The 15,937-nt window shown below is 29.7% G+C and overlaps 1 protein-coding gene across 2 annotated transcripts; it reads right to left on the bottom strand.

Annotated features, from left to right (window-relative positions):
* Nucleotides 1-6,442: 6,442 nt before the first annotated feature.
* Nucleotides 6,443-12,003, bottom strand: LOC25501686 (uncharacterized). 2 transcript variants are annotated; one of them, XM_024771909.2, is made up of 4 exons: nt 11,747-12,003; nt 11,597-11,662; nt 11,408-11,519; nt 6,443-6,655 (listed from the first exon to the last, which is right to left on the bottom strand). In XM_024771909.2, exons 1-4 carry the CDS (start codon nt 11,921-11,923, stop codon nt 6,603-6,605), a joined length of 408 nt encoding a protein of 135 aa, XP_024627677.1. In that variant the 5' UTR covers nt 11,924-12,003; the 3' UTR covers nt 6,443-6,602. The 2 variants fall into 2 exon arrangements, with proteins under 2 accessions (XP_024627677.1, XP_024627676.1); XM_024771908.2 differs by lacking the exon at nt 6,443-6,655 and having other exon boundaries at nt 10,828-11,519.
* Between the last annotated feature and the right edge of the window lie 3,934 nt (nt 12,004-15,937).

The following is a 15,937-nucleotide window of genomic DNA, read 5'->3' as shown; positions in this document are numbered from 1 at the left end:
GTAATATACTTTAGTACTTTTTAAATTATAAAAATATACGAATGTTTTTGAAGAATGAAAAGCAACAATTATTTCTTACATTACCATGTTATATTGATTGTTGAACTAAAATAAAATTGCAATTGTAAAAGTATTATGATCCAAAATATACAATTTAAATTTAATTATACTTGTCATCAAATGATTTTTTTTACAAAATTTATCATCAAATGATTGTGAGGGACAAAATTAAATAGGTGAGATGTTCTTTCATGGGTTGTGTTGGTAGTAAGCAAACAAATTAAATTTTAACTACCTAAAATTACCTCAAAGCTACTAGTATGGATATATAATAGCCATGCATTTTAAAAGAATTGTGCAGGTAGGAGCCCCCACACTCTTGTGAGTGGCTCCGCCACTCGTAGGCGACCTCTTTAGGTCTCCTACCATAGGAGACTTGATTCTTTTTTCTTTTTTTGGCAAAATAGATGTTAACCATTGGATAATAAAGTTCCATGATTCTTAGCTTACACCATCAACACTGAATATTTTTTTCGTCTTATTTTCACTTTTCCATTCTCTCTCTCCTCTCTATCGGAATCATTCATTCTCTTACCCAACAACAACAACTGCAGCAACCACAAGAACACCCAAATCTTCATCTCCTTCCCCATCACAATATAAATCCAATTGCTCCTTTTGTACTTGCATGTTGCTTGCTCCTCATAATTATATTTCACTTAAATAACTTGAGATTGCTTCTCAAACTTCATGAACACAGATCTGCTGCTATATTTAATTTCAATTTGCAGAAAAAATACTTCATTTTCAACTTCGGATGTCCCCAAAGGGAATTATTGAACGATCAAAACAAAACAAAGCCAAATCGGTATTATTGAAAGATGAATTTGAATTCCAATTTGATTATCATTTAAAAGGAATTGTCAAAAAATTGATTAAATCTGCAATTTTATTTTTTTTTATCTTTGATGAATATGAAAGTTTTAATATTTTATTTATTGGGCTTGTTTGAAATATTAAGAGTAGAACAATGAAGGAAAATTGATTAGCATTTGAGTACCATTCTTTTCCAAATTTATTTCAGATCTGAGTATTACTTTTTTGAACAATTAAGAGTAGAATAATGAAGGAAAAAATGGATATTTAGATGGTTGGAAAATCTGGATCAAACCCGATGTTCATATTATAAGGAACAAAGAAATAGTGTAATTGGCAAAGGGAGAATAAACAGAGAGGGATATCAGAGAAAGGTAAAAGCTCATGAGAGTTGAGAGGGAAGAAGACAAATGAAAAGATAATCAAGTGTATTTGATCTATGGTGTGTTTAACCAATCTAACGGTTAGGAAATGTCAGAAGGTTAAAAAAAAAAAAAAAGAGGTAATGCATGGTAGGAGACCTATAAAGGTTTCCCACCCTACACGCCGCTGCAGTACTACGATAATACTACTATAGATAGATGTTATGTTGAATTTTGTAAAATAAAAAGGGTACTAAGTTGAATTCTACTTAATACCATTTTTTTTAATTAATAACATGGCAAGAATAGTGTGTTAAAAAATTAAAATTCTTTTAAAATATAAAATGAAGTTATGTCATGTATTTAAATTAGTTATACCACACAAGTGAGCATCATAAACATTTTCTAATAAACAGAAGTGTCGTCGCACAGGAAGACTCAATAACAAACATGACAGAAGATTCGTCGTATGAATCAATGGAGTTAACACTCTCAGGACTTTGTTCAGTCAGAGCCTTAAGTTGCTTCGTCGTGTGACCCTAAGATTTTGTTTGGGAGTTTGGAGGGGCAGGAAGGTGAGGGTTGTGGAGAAAATAGAGAAATCCTTTCAAAAAATTGATAGTGTTTTTAAAGAGAGTGATAAATTAATAGTTATGATTAATGTATTTTCAATTTTGAAAGTATTACAATAACATAGATTGAATCTGGAAACTTACATAAACCCCTCAAAACCCTCCAAACTCCTCCTTCAATACAATTGTTTAGTTCCCTTAAATTAGCGAGATTTTATATTAAGAATAAAATTAAACCCCCAAAAGCCGTCCCCTCCCATAACTCTCCATTTTTTTCTATTTCTTCCTCTTTTTTTTTTTACAAGTCTTCCCTTCCCTTAGTCTCAAAACTCTCAAATTGAGCCTAAGTTGCTCCAACATAAAGTGAATGGAGAATCAACGGTCGACAGAGGCGGCGAACAGCGATAGACAAAAAGCTGATGATGATGGATGACGACTGAAACTTGTTGATGGCGAGTTGTCGCAAGGAGGAAGGGGGAGGAGGGCAGCTGAAATTTTTGTTTTGTTTCTAGATTTTTCCATTAAATCAACTTTTTTTTGCTTATTTAAATGAGACGTGCCACATGGCACACTCTGATTGGCTAATGTAACCTGCCATAGTGCGTCATAATGGCACGTAAGTGGAACCTTTTAAAACAAGTTGAATGAAAGGTGATTAATGGCTAAAGAATAAATTAGTTAAGTTCTCTCAATTTATTTTCTTAAATTAACTATTTTTTGTTATATTAATATATATGTGCCCGCGCGGGTGGGGGTGGGTTGATAAAAATAGAGAATAAACCCCTGTTGAAAATAGAGAATAAAAAATGATTAGAAGGAAAAACAAGAGGGGTAACTTTTGCCTAAGAATAAAACATAAAAACTAAACATATTCCCTAATCATTTAATTTGGATTGAAAATGAGAACACTAAAACTAAACATTGTACTCCATCTATAGAGTAAAAAAATGAGAAAAATAAACATTAATTAACAAGAAATGCTAAAGCTATCCATCTGTTTAGCTCACTTAAAAAAAATAAAAATCATCTATTTGAATGGATGTAAATCTGGCATATGGTTTTGCAATGGTTTGATTTTGTTCATGTGTGTCCAGCTATCATTATCGATCATTTACGTCAGTTTAGATATTTAGGAGAATTTTCTAAACATCAGCAGCAGTCAACTCAACTTCTCTTTTGGTTATCTTGCATTTGGATACTTTAGAGGGAAAGAAACAACCAAATTTTCAAGCATACGGATCACTCTTTATTTAAGCGGCTTGACAAGATTAACCTTTAGACATTTTGGTGGTTGAAAACGAATTATCTAACTTTCTCTTCTGATTACTATTCTTGGTAGCTTAATCCAAAATTATGCTTGAAAGTTATTGCTCATTTTGTATCTTTCTTTCTCCTTATGGTCCCTTTTTGCACTTTGCAACTTTTTGACTTAGTCCTCTTTTTTTGGCACATCTTGTGCTAAAAAGTCTAGGCTCTTTGGTAATCTAATATAATTTTAGCTTCTTAAAAAAAATCAACAATAATACATCATGACTTTGATATGAGAAATTTTCTCCATTTTTCTTAATTGTTACATTACGCTGTTAAACTTGAGAGATAAATAGATATATAATATTATAAAGAAAAGATAATATTTAATGTAAGGTTGAGATGAAACAATTAAGAAAAATAGAGAGAATTTCACTTCAATACAAGACTAAGTCAATCCATAATGGGACATTTAGTTTTTTTTTTTTTAAACAGAACAAAAACTAAAAAACCTTTCAAAGGGACAATTCAAAGAATCTAACCCTTATTCTTTTCATCCAGAAGTGTGTTATCAACCATAAATAAAAGGGTTAATTAGTTTTTGGTCCCTATAAATATCTGCAGTTTTGTTTTTAGTCCCTATACAAATAAATCACACTTTTTAGTCCCTACAAAATTTTCCGTTAGTGTTTTTAGTCCCTGTTAAATTAAAATTTGTTTAATTATGCTTAAAATTTAAATTTTTTTAATGATTTTTTACATATTTGCTTAAAACATTATACAAGGTTCCGTCACAATAAATTAGCTCAAAATTTTATTTTTAGGTCCAAATTTTGTTAGTTTTATCTTGAATTTTTGGCGTTTTAAAAAAATTATATTTAATTCATTACATGTTAAAAAATTCTAATTTTATATAAAAGAGATTATTATAATGTTCTTAACATGTCTGTTAAAAATCATTTAAAAATATAAAATTTTAAGTATAATTAAACAAATTTCAATTTAATAGGGACCGACACATATTTTTAGTCCTCGTAAAATTAAAATTTGCTTAATTGTGCTTAAACTTTTAAATTTGTAACATATTTTTCACATTCTTACTTAGAATATTATACAAAGTCTCTCCGCAAAAAATAACTTAAAATTTTATTATTAGGTCCAAATTTTCATTAATATAATCTTGAAAATTTGACTTTTAGAAAAATTCATATTTAATTCATTACATGTTAAAAAACTAAAAATTTTTACAAAAGAGTGTCTTACGATGTTATGAACATTTATGTAAAAAATCTTTCAAAAATTTAGAAGATTAAGCATAATTAAACATTAATTTAACAGGGACTAAAAACACTAACAGAAAATTTTGTAGGGACTAAAAAGTGTGATTTATTTTTATAGGGACTAAAAACAAAAGTGCAGATATTTATAGGGACCAAAAACTTAATTAACCCTAAATAAAAAGAAGGGTTAAATATGTTTTTGGTCCTTATTCTCTCAAAAAAAAATGTTTTTGGTTCTTAAAATATACAAACTTTTCGTTTTAGTCCTATAAAATTTTTCTTCAACTATTAGTTCTTATAAAATTTTCAAACGAAAGTATTGTTTGTTTCTCTCATTTTTCTCACAGTAGTGATTAATTTTTGCGTCCACAATCAACTAAAAAAAATAGCAATTTTGCTCCAAATACCTTTGTCTTTGTATAATTTTTTGATAATATCACCTTATTTATATTTTATTTAAAAATTGAGACAGAAGACATATAATGTGTCTTCAAAATCAAAATGTTTCATATATTTTTTGTTTTCGTTCTCTGCCATTGCCAACTCCTGTGTAATGTGTACTGTAATTTGACTATATTATGATTGGGGGTGTACGTACTTGGTTTGATGAGAATGGTACGTTGAGTATCTTTCCTTTCCTTTCCTTATACAGTGTGACTTATCGTGAAGCAAAGCAAATCTTGTCAGCAATATCTCAAAACTAAGGCAAAGTCGTTTTCTCACATTAGATTCTGGCACATGGTCTGAGAGCTGTGTTAACTGGAATTTGTATATCTGGCCAATTTTCAAAACACCAAAATGAATTTATTTGATTGGATATCTTCTTCTTTTCCATTAAAAACGAAAAAGAATCTAAATTTTACATGATATTATTACAAATAAGATAATTCATAAAAATTATTATAGTAAAAGGTTTAAAGAATGCATTCATAGTGAAAAAATCTGCACAATCATTGCCAAAATACTTAATTTTTTTTTTTTGACAAACAAAACACTTAATTTATAGTTTTTTTTTGGTACAAACTTAATTTATAGTTTTAATCTCAATATTGTCGTCAATTTTCTAAATTCTTGACAATAATGCTCACTTATAAAAATTTGGGGCAGGACCGGACCTTGGGGTGTGCAAGGAACTTAATGAAACTGTGTCTCCCTATGGTATGAGCTTAAAAAAATTATAGCCCAGTAGAACTACTAAGTACTACCCTACTAAAAACAAAAATTCATTATTCTCTTTCTCTCCGATACCACGCGTTCCATCACCATCACTCCATCGGACTTTCCTTTTCTTCTTCCCCGATTTGATTTCCTTTTCCTCTTCTGTTGTCTTGTGCTAGGCCTATTAGAATCGAGCCATTTTACTTTTGGTGTTAGGTGAGTGTTTTTTTTGGAGGGTGGTATGAGGATCCTCATGTATACAGTAGTGATTTTCATCTTTGGGTGTATCATATATATATACGACACATTGTATTTATCTTTTAAAATGTTTAAATAGAACATTGTTCTTTAAAAAAAACATTTTTATTTTATTACGGGTCTATTTTCACTTACAGAGCCGAGCCTCCAAATTCGTAGGAACGACCTTGATTGGGGGTAGCAACTTTGTGAGGTGGTGAGTGTAGTGGACTCAAATATACTCTTTGTATGAAAGTCTTTTTATTGTGTAGTTGTCTTATAATTTGCATCGTTAATTCGTCTCAGCGGTGCAACTATAGTAATTAATATGGAGACTAATTTACCGTTGAAAGGGAGATCGATAAAGTTTAAATGTGAATGATTATAGACTAATTAAAAAGGAATTAAACAAATGACATATAAAAGGCCATCTATGTACTTGGTGTCTTAAAACTTTAGACAAAGATGTGGTGTCGAGATGTCTTAGGAGATTTTATCATTAACTTGTTGTTGCTCGCATGTACCTTGACTCCTCAACAAATGATATAAGAGTCGGGTTCGGTTGGATAAGGGAGCGAGATCATCAAGGTGTAATTGATTAAATATGGTGTTGTGAGATACTAACATTTAAACATGTATCGTTGAAATTCAAATATGAATGGTGATTAGTCTCAGATCAATTTAAAATGAGCTAAATGGAAGAAATATATATATAAAAAAGATTTAACTCATAAACTCAATATCTTAAAATTTTTAATCTAAATAGTTAAATGTATTTTTTGATGGTCATCCTTTTAGTTCTTTGTCGCTCCCATACTCTTTCAAATTGACGAATATGCACCATCTTCCATAAACAACCACAAATTTTTTCAGCGAATTCTGTTCCGACTAGTTTCAATGTCGAATCCTATACTCCCGTGACCTGTAGAAAAATAAAAAGTGTTGAACTGAATTAGAATGAAATTATAAATTTGACAGTAAATAATATATAAATGGCAAATTCTATGGTACACCCAACAATTTGAGTGTACCGGTACACCAAATTATTAAATTAATGATTAAACGAGTTGTTTTTTTTGAAGAAAAAGAACTGTTTTCTATCATTGACAATTACAATAATTAAATCGTATTTACCAAAAACGTCGACGAAATAAAATCTACTTTTTTTGAATTTTTGTTACATATAACAAAAAAGATTGATTATTTTTTACCAGAAAATATTAAAAATATAATATAATTCTTATAAACAATGAAATGATATTTTTTTCTTATAAAACGATGTTTTCAAAATATAAATATTAATAAATAACTTTTTATTTTATAAAATAATCGTTAAATTATAAATTTTTGAAGTAGAAGTACCGGTACACCTTATTCCGTATAAGTCCCGAAAAAGAAAAAATTCACGTGGGACCTTTGCGGGAATGATTTCACAAGACAGAATACTAAGTTTTTTGTGGGCCCTTTTTAAAAAGTTGAATTTTGACTAGGAAAAAGGAGTAATAGCTTTGTGATTTTGGGACCCTTTGATTGCTTCTCTTTTCCTAATCTTTGAAAAATCAGGCAGTTTAGATGTGGAAAGTGCTTCCTCGTGCTTTAATTTACTAATTCCCTTTTTGTCAAGTAATAAGGATTTTCTCTTGGGTTGGCTTTGAAGTCAAAAGCATAAATATAAACGACATGATTAGGAGGATACCCCAACTATTTACTACTTCCACCGTACCTTTTTAATTGTCACATTTTGACATTTTACACAAACCAAGAATATCAACAATTGATACTATTTTTGATGCAATAAACTATACTTTTACTATAATGACCTTATTCATTTAATATCTCATTTCATATATTTCTCTCTCCGCAATAAATAACTAAGGACAATATTGGTAAAACAATATTTAATGTTGCATTGAACTTTGAAAGTGACAGTTAAATAGAAACAAAAAATTTCTCTAAAAGTGACACTTAAAAAGGAACGGAGGGAGTATTTTGCTCATGAAAAGAGAATGAAGACAATTAAGCTACCAACTAAAAGGTGCCCTTAAAAGTGTGACATTTGATTATAATGCTTCAATATATCAAATTAGCCAAGGGTTAAAATGATTGGAAAGATTCAATTCAATGGTATAAATATTTTGGCGGGTCTAAGATTCAACTCTAAATTGATAATTAGTTTATTTTATCTTGCCTCAACATGATGATGATGTAAAGTAAAATCATTGTCTATTGGGGATTAAAGTCGTTTTAATTCTATTCAATGCTCAATTGGTTTTATGTTTGGCAATTTTTTCTCAAGTCTCAATGTTGTTTTTGTAAAGCTCCAAATTGGAGATTCTACTCACCGTGCATTTTGTGGCCGTGTATACAAACACACACTCAATGTACTTTATTCAAATAATATTTATAAAAATGAGTATAACTAATCATATTGTTTTGTCTATCAAAATGTACAAGTGTGGTTAAAATTAAAACACGAGTGCCATCAAAATATACAATTAGAGGTAATTTCTAGTGTTGACCACTTTTGTAGGTAATTTATTATGAATTATTTCTTGAAAATTACGTAAAAGAATAATAATGAATGACGCTGAATGTAGAAGTAGAAGTTCATGTTCATTTCCATGTCATGTGATTGTGAAAGAGACTTGATTCAATTTGAGAAAAAAAAGTAGTAACAAATTAGTTGAAGTTCGCTATCAGGAAAACTGGGAATTTCTACTTTTGCTGAAATATGTCAATCATCAATAGAATTTTGGTCGATTTTTAAGTATTAGTCCATAGTTGATAACATTAATTCATTAAGATAAGATGGTATATGTATATGGTAAAACTATCCTATCCTATAATTGTAATACCTATGATCTATAAAGTCTCATTTTTTCAGGGGGTGTATCTCATAATAAGTAGCATTTGTATTCGAGAGAAAAATGACTTTCGATAAAGTACACCAACGTTTAATGCATTTAAGTGACACCAAATATCTAACTAATAAGACAAGGTTAGTCAAGATTCAAACAATAAAAATGCTAAAAATGCCCTTATATCACTTGTTAAGGAAATGAAATATGAAAATATTATCATAGAAAATGGTGTCAAAACATGTATGTATTCAACTTTTTTGAATGTTTAAAAATTATTTTTTTGAACAAGTGAATGTTTAAAATTTTTTTTGCTTACCTAACAAGTGCCGTGAGAGTGCACATATTAGCATGATTCATCCGTGATGGTTCAATTATTCCTTTGTTTTAGGTTCTCCTTTGGCCCAATCAAGGTAGTAATAATTCTAAGACCGCTTCTTCTATCTTGCACCCCCACTCATCCACACACAGTTCTCTCCCTCCCTACAGTATATCAGAATTTAGGTTTCCAATGTGCGGAAAAGATTTAAAATCACTTATTTTTTCGGATTTTAGGATTCGAATGGTAGGGTGTGTGATCAGTTGGTAGGGCTCAAAAAGAAAATTCCCTACTCAAATTAAAGGTCGTTGGAGACAATAACCCAACAACAAAAAAACACCTCTGAACATCAGCCCACCTAGCATAAACTATGAAAAATTGCTTTTCTCACCTAGCATAAACTAGTGCTGCTCACCCATACTATTAAAAGACCATCATACCCCCAACGACGGTTAACTGTCGCCGGCTCTTACGTTGGGAAGCCACTGGGAGTTAATTGCCACTGGAGATATAATAGTCTTTTACTAGTGTGGAAGAGCAATTGAGTATGTGAGAAAATCAATTGTCTAATCTATGGTTCAATATGTACATTTGGCTCGGAAGAAAGCCCATTTAGCTCAAAGGATAAAGACGAGCAAACGTGTTTAGTTTGATATTTTATTTAATTTTTTTAATTTCAAAACTACTACTTCATTTTCAACTTTTTTATGTTTTCAAACATTTTATTATGGAAACACCGAAATTATTTTTGCAACAGTTCAAGCGATGTCCACTTAAATGGATGTAAGAATCAAATTAATGATCCACCGTATGCCGTGGTCAACGCGCGATCAACGTTGGTGGCCACCAGTCAACGCTTGTGCACCACCACCTATTAATATATATTTAGTTTTAAAATATGTTTTGGGTTTGATATAAAAAACTGTTTTGGGCATATATTATGCTGAATATTTTTTACTTTTTGCATTGATTTATTAACAAAATAATAATGCAAAACAAATTAAAAGTAAACACATTTTATTAGATGGATATTCATCCATTAAAATCTATCTAATAATGGATGGATTCAAAATTTTTTTTCAACAAAAAAAAAAGTAGATTGTATTGGACTAATGAGTTTTTTTTTTATCAATCCAATCCATCCATCCATTTTGCCACCCCAAATTTTTGCTTACCCCTTCTCGGGAAAATGAAAAATCTAGTTTAGGATTTTTTTTTAAAAAAGTTTCGTATTTTAGCAAAAATAAAATATGTAATGGTTATTGAATTTTAATATAGCCAGTATATTTGTAATAGTTTACACATATACTAGCTTTACATTAACATTCAATATTTATGAATATACTATTTTATAACATCATCTTACTTGTGTATCAATAGATGTCAGTGTAAATTACTCCGTCAATGTCAATCTATATAATATATCCATTGACCTCATGGTTATATCTAGTTTGAGTTTAAGACCCGTTTAGGTTAACTCAAACTTCCTTCAAAAAGAAAAAAAAAAGGTTAACTCAAACTTATGAGGCTTATCAATTGAAACGAGTAAATTCTTGTAAATTTATAGATTTATATAAACAAGGTTGATAAAAGAGAGCTTTTAAAAAAATATTGAAGTACCTCTAAAAAATAAAAGTTGAAGTGTGAAAAATCATTATTTAAAGAAGTCGTAATTATGTCTCATAAGTGCAACCGGAATGATAAAAAGTTGTGAAAATATTCGACGTATTGGAGAGTGAATTTGAATCCACAATACCTCTTTTCCCCACTCTTAATGTGTAAGTCTTGAAACTAGATCGTTTGAAAAGAAAAAAAAAAAAAAAAACTAAATTGTTTGAACATTTTCTCTCCTATAAAGTTTGTGTTGAAAAATGTATTTGAACTACCTTAGTTTTTCTTAGTTTGTTTGTACCAATGAAAGTAAACCATTAAGCTTGTATTTATAAAAAAAATAGTAATTTCACAATGTCACATTAGGACGAAATACATCTTAGACCTTCAGCCACATGTACCATTTGAAGCCATTCCAAACACAATATCCATAAATCGATTTAACAAGAAAAATATACAACAATATACAAATCTTTGTAGCATAAATGATATTCTCAGTTCTGCATAACATGTCCATGTCTACTCTCTTCTTCATTTTCCAACATCTCATGAACATTATAATCATAAGGAAGATTAACTATATTGTCACCACTAACATATACTACTCGAAAAATATCATACTTCATCATGTTAATGGAGAAACGTTCAAGATATGGAATCATCCAATTTCTATAATCTGGATTTAGAATCCATGAGTAACAAAACTGTAGTGACTTCCACACATGAATGCATACAACATTAGGTAACTTTTGGCCTTTCAAGCAAAGGCCTGAATTTTTACCTTGTATTTGGGAAAAACGTGACCTAAATATTGCAAGGATTGCATAGCACAAATCATTAAGGTCTTTGATATTTGTGAGTATTGAGTTCATGGAGATTATATCACCTGTACTAAAATTTATAGTTGAAGAACCATCTCTTGATTCTCCAGCATATGCATTGAGGAAATAGTGTTCAACCAAGACAGCCATTCTTGTTACATGTATTAGAATTGATAGCTGTAAGAGGAAAAAAAGAGATAAAATAATGTGATCATATAACAGATAAATGTCAATTAGTCAGAGGTCATACTTACAAGGTCAGCTGTCAATTTATCCTTTTCATCATAAGACCGTTTTTGCCATGCTCCAAACCATATGATCTAGTATGAGTACAATTTCTTTTAATACTAGCTATGAACCAAAATATAAGAAAAACAAGAGAAATAAAAGATGGAAATATATACCATATTTCCATGGATGCTCTTAAGTATTGAGCTTTGTACACAACCAAGATTCTCAGCACGTGAGGAAAATTGTTTGATTTCATGAATAAGACGGTCAACAATTACTACAGTAGGCTTGAAAACAAAGAAGCTTATTTCCAAATCTTTGTTGCTAAAATCTATGCAGCATGTAACCATGATCTTCTTTTGTATACTGTTCTTCTTCAATTACCACTTTTCTTCTCCTCATCAGTGCTATTTATTTATGTAAAAATATTATTTTGTCTCATATGAGGCATAACATATTTCATGACATCAGTACTAAGGTTGCTTTGTGGAATTGTTCAAAATCTTGACTTTGAGTATTAGTTCAATTGGCCATCTTGTTTTGCAAGTAAACGACCTAAAATATAAAATGTAAACTGACTTAGGACTTGAAATTGGATAATCACGTGTATTGACTCATTCAAGTTGCTGACATGATGATATTCATTGTACCCAAAAATAAAAATAAATACATATGTTCACATTTAAGCAATGTCTCATGTTCGAGTCCTTAAAACAAAAGTGTCTGATGGATATTACTTAACGGCTAAACCTGTTGATACTTCAAACCTGTAACTTGATTAAAAAGAACTTTATATACTTCCAACATGTTCACGAGTTGCATGGTTGTGGTAGATGAACACAAATTTGCTCACTTTTGTTGACATCATGGATTGCAATATACTAATAATAGGTCACAGTCACAGCTTTTGCCATTTAAAATCAGTCAACAGACATAATAGACCTCAAAAATCTTGACTATCAATTGTAGTTTTCCACCCAATTACTTCAAATTAGGTGTAGATTTAAGAAGTTCTTCGGATACAGCTTTCAAGATTCAATCAGAATATACTATGAATTTTGTTTGTAAATTAAATCATTTCCTTACAACAATGAATTGATAATGAACTTCCTTGGTTGAAAAGTTATCACAAAGAAAAAAGTATTATTGTTTTGTTATCATTCTAATCTTATTTGTAATTACATGGACTGTTATTAGGATCAATCGATTGTACCTTCTAGACCATTCTCTCAAATTTGGATTTAAATGGTAGGTAATTGATGGATTAAAACATACTAATCCGTTAACAATCAATTCATTTATTTTTACAAAAATATTCGATCTAACTCATTCAATAAATATAAATATCATCCATATTCATCCATTGTAATATTTTCAATAAATAGATATTTTTTCAATCCCCCAACAATGGGTTGGTGCGTGCGGTAAGGGATTTGATCCTTTTAAACATGTGGTTAGGATTTCAACTCCTTGTTGATATGAAAAAAATCGGTTAGAAAAAAAAACTCATCTTGTGTGTCCCACATGTTTTTTTTTATAGATATTAGTCACTACCAAATAATCATGAAAACTTCGTACCAATAAAAAAAATCAATTTTCTTTTTAACTTGAATACTCTTTTTTTTTTTTTTTTTTAAGAAGAACCTGAATAGTTTATTTTTTGACAAGTAAACCTGAATAGTTTATTGTTAAAAAAATGCAGAATAACGATGTCTGTTTAAAGTATTATTATGGGGTGAATTCTACTTCATTTTTTAGTGGATGAACTTGATGAATTTATAATTGGATGGAGGGTTGGTTAATTGGATCAAATTGTTATCTCTATTTCAATCAATAGGGTCTGTTTTGGACTCGACCTCTCTACAGTTTCAACACACTGTAAAATTAAAGATAAAACCATTTAACCATCAGGAAATTAAATCATTTACAAACCAAAACATGCATCAGAAAGACTAAAGCAATTGATCAAGGTGGATGAGCTTCACAATCATGAATACTTGCCAACATCAAAAGGGAGAATGCTTTCTCCTCTTATAATATATTCTCATAATAGCCCTCCTACTACAAAGTAGTATCAAATGAAAAAAGGTTGGATAGCTTGGTTGGTTTGAGTTAAGAGTTGGAGAATCCGAATTTAAATTTGATGAAGGAGAAATTATTAATCTAACAATTATTTACTAGTATTTTCTTATTAAAATATGAAAACGTAAACGCAATCATAAAAAAAAAATTAGTGTTATTATTTTGCATTTATTGAATTCAAGTGCAAAAAATGGTTGATTGTAATCTTCAGCAATAATAATGTTAAAGCAAAATTGGGTTACCTTAGTACTTCTTATCCTTCTTTGCATTTCTGCTGAACCAAATGAGGAAACTTATTTTCCAAGTTGTTGCAAATGTGAAAAATGATTGACAAGAATTTTGACAAGTCACCTCAAACTTAGTAAAAAGTAAAAACTACATTTTAGGGCTGTAAGAAAATCACGGTATTTATGTGATTTTACAAAACTCCATATTCATCCAAATTCCAAACATATGTGAAACCAACTGCTCCGTATTAAGGAGAGGATCCTCTCCAATGAAAAACTCTCCTGTTTTCTACCATCATTAAATCTCATCATTAATTACACTATCTTCTTTTTTAATATTAAAACATGTTATCTCACCTCTTTAATAGATGGTCAGGATCACACATGAAAAAAAAGTCACGGGAGACGATCCCTCCCTCCGTATCAAAGTCCATCACTAAAATCAAAATGAACCAAAAATATCACCTACATGAGGCTTGCATTGTAATCAGAAGAATTTTCTAAGCATGCAAGCACCAAAATTTGTGATCGAAAAAACAACATAAGTAAATTAGGGAATACAATGAGCATACAAAGCTATAACGAGAAAAACTCTAAAATAATTTACCCTAATCTCTGGTCTACTCAAACAAAAACAAAACTCTTTTGGTTACATTGTCGTTTTAATTTTTATTTTTCTGATTTGTTGATTCTTTCGGTAGAACAATTCATATATTTTTTAAAAAAAATAAAAAAAATAAAGCGCCTCAAATGGGTTTTGAGCTTCTGGCATTATTGGTGCTTATGCACAACTTTATCATTTTTTACAAAAAGAGGGCCAAGGACCACAAAATTTTCTTATTTAATCTTGTCAAAATATATGATAGGTTTTTAAAATTATTTAATTATATTCCATAAATACGTAATGAGTTCCTTTAAGTTTAACATTATGTTAGATTAGCCTTTTTAGTATTTGGAGTTTTAAATTGGTCTTGTATGTTAATAAATGAGTGTATACCTAGTCATTTAAGTCATAATAGATTTTATAAAGGAGTCTTTTTTTTTTGGTAGTGTATGAAGGAGTCTTTTAACAAACCCGTTTGAGAGACTAAAGAAGATATAATTCATTCTTTAGTCCTGACTCCCCTTTGAGCCAAATCTCATGACTGTGACCTACTCCCTCCTTTCCTTTTTAAATGTCGTTTTAGAATTTTAACACAAAAATAATGAAGTGTATTTTTACACATTTTCTTTCTATTTTATCCTCGTTTTAATCCACCAATATATTCCTATTTTCTTGCACACATTTTCTCTTTCCAATAAGTTTAATATATTATCTTTCTCTCATAACAAATATTTGTTAGTTACTATATTTTTCTCCAACAAATTCCTTTTTTTTACACTCTCTCATAACAAACAATTGTCAATTTTCTAAATATTGTTCTTCTATCTTGTCAAACAAGTCTTCAAGTATTTCTCCATCTTCACCTCCCATCAGCCGTTCCAATGAGTCTTCTACTTTTTCTTTCTTTTGAACATTCATGGAGTCTATTATTTAATTTTCCTATCAGATCTGTTCTTTTATTTTGCACTTGAAATTTTTAACAACTACTCGTCTTATTTATAGAATTTTAACTATTCATGGAATCATTATTATAGGTAACAAAATTTTATTTAAATTTTAAGATAACAAGAAACAAACTTTGTTTAAAAAAAACAAACTTTAATTTTTTAAATATATAACATTAACTATTTTTATTGAAAAAGATAAATATAATTGACAAATCATGCCCTTAAAATACTAAAACGACAGTTAAATAGGAACGAAAAATCTGCACTAAAACGATACTTAAAAAGGAACGGAGGGAGTAGTTGATTGCTAAACTTTTTTGCTAGTGATTGATCATGAATGGCAAATTTTTATATCAATTTGAACGTTGATAAGTAGGGATATATTTTGAAGAGATTCGCAATGTTTGGTTTGTCATCCAGCCTTGATAACATGTTACAATTAATTAAGTTGAAGTGTCAACCATCACAAAAGATAGGAGAAATAAATAATGCAAGGAAAGGTGG

This window comes from Medicago truncatula, chromosome 8, assembly GCF_003473485.1.
Source record: "Medicago truncatula cultivar Jemalong A17 chromosome 8, MtrunA17r5.0-ANR, whole genome shotgun sequence".
NCBI lineage: Eukaryota > Viridiplantae > Streptophyta > Magnoliopsida > Fabales > Fabaceae > Medicago > Medicago truncatula.
Note: the sequence above shows the minus strand (reverse complement) of the source record. Positions and strands in the feature narration are given on the sequence as shown.

Bases quoted from the DNA above. Each gene is read 5' to 3' on its own strand.
- LOC25501686 (XM_024771908.2), bottom strand. From the start codon at position 11,923: ATGGTTACATGCTGCATAGATTTTAGCAACAAAGATTTGGAAATAAGC. The intron at 11,663-11,746 runs GTATATATTTCC...TACTCATACTAG, and splicing joins AGAGCATCCATGGAAATATG to ATCATATGGTTTGGAGCATG. The intron at 11,520-11,596 runs GTAAGTATGACC...TTCCTCTTACAG, and splicing joins ATAAATTGACAGCTGACCTT to CTATCAATTCTAATACATGT.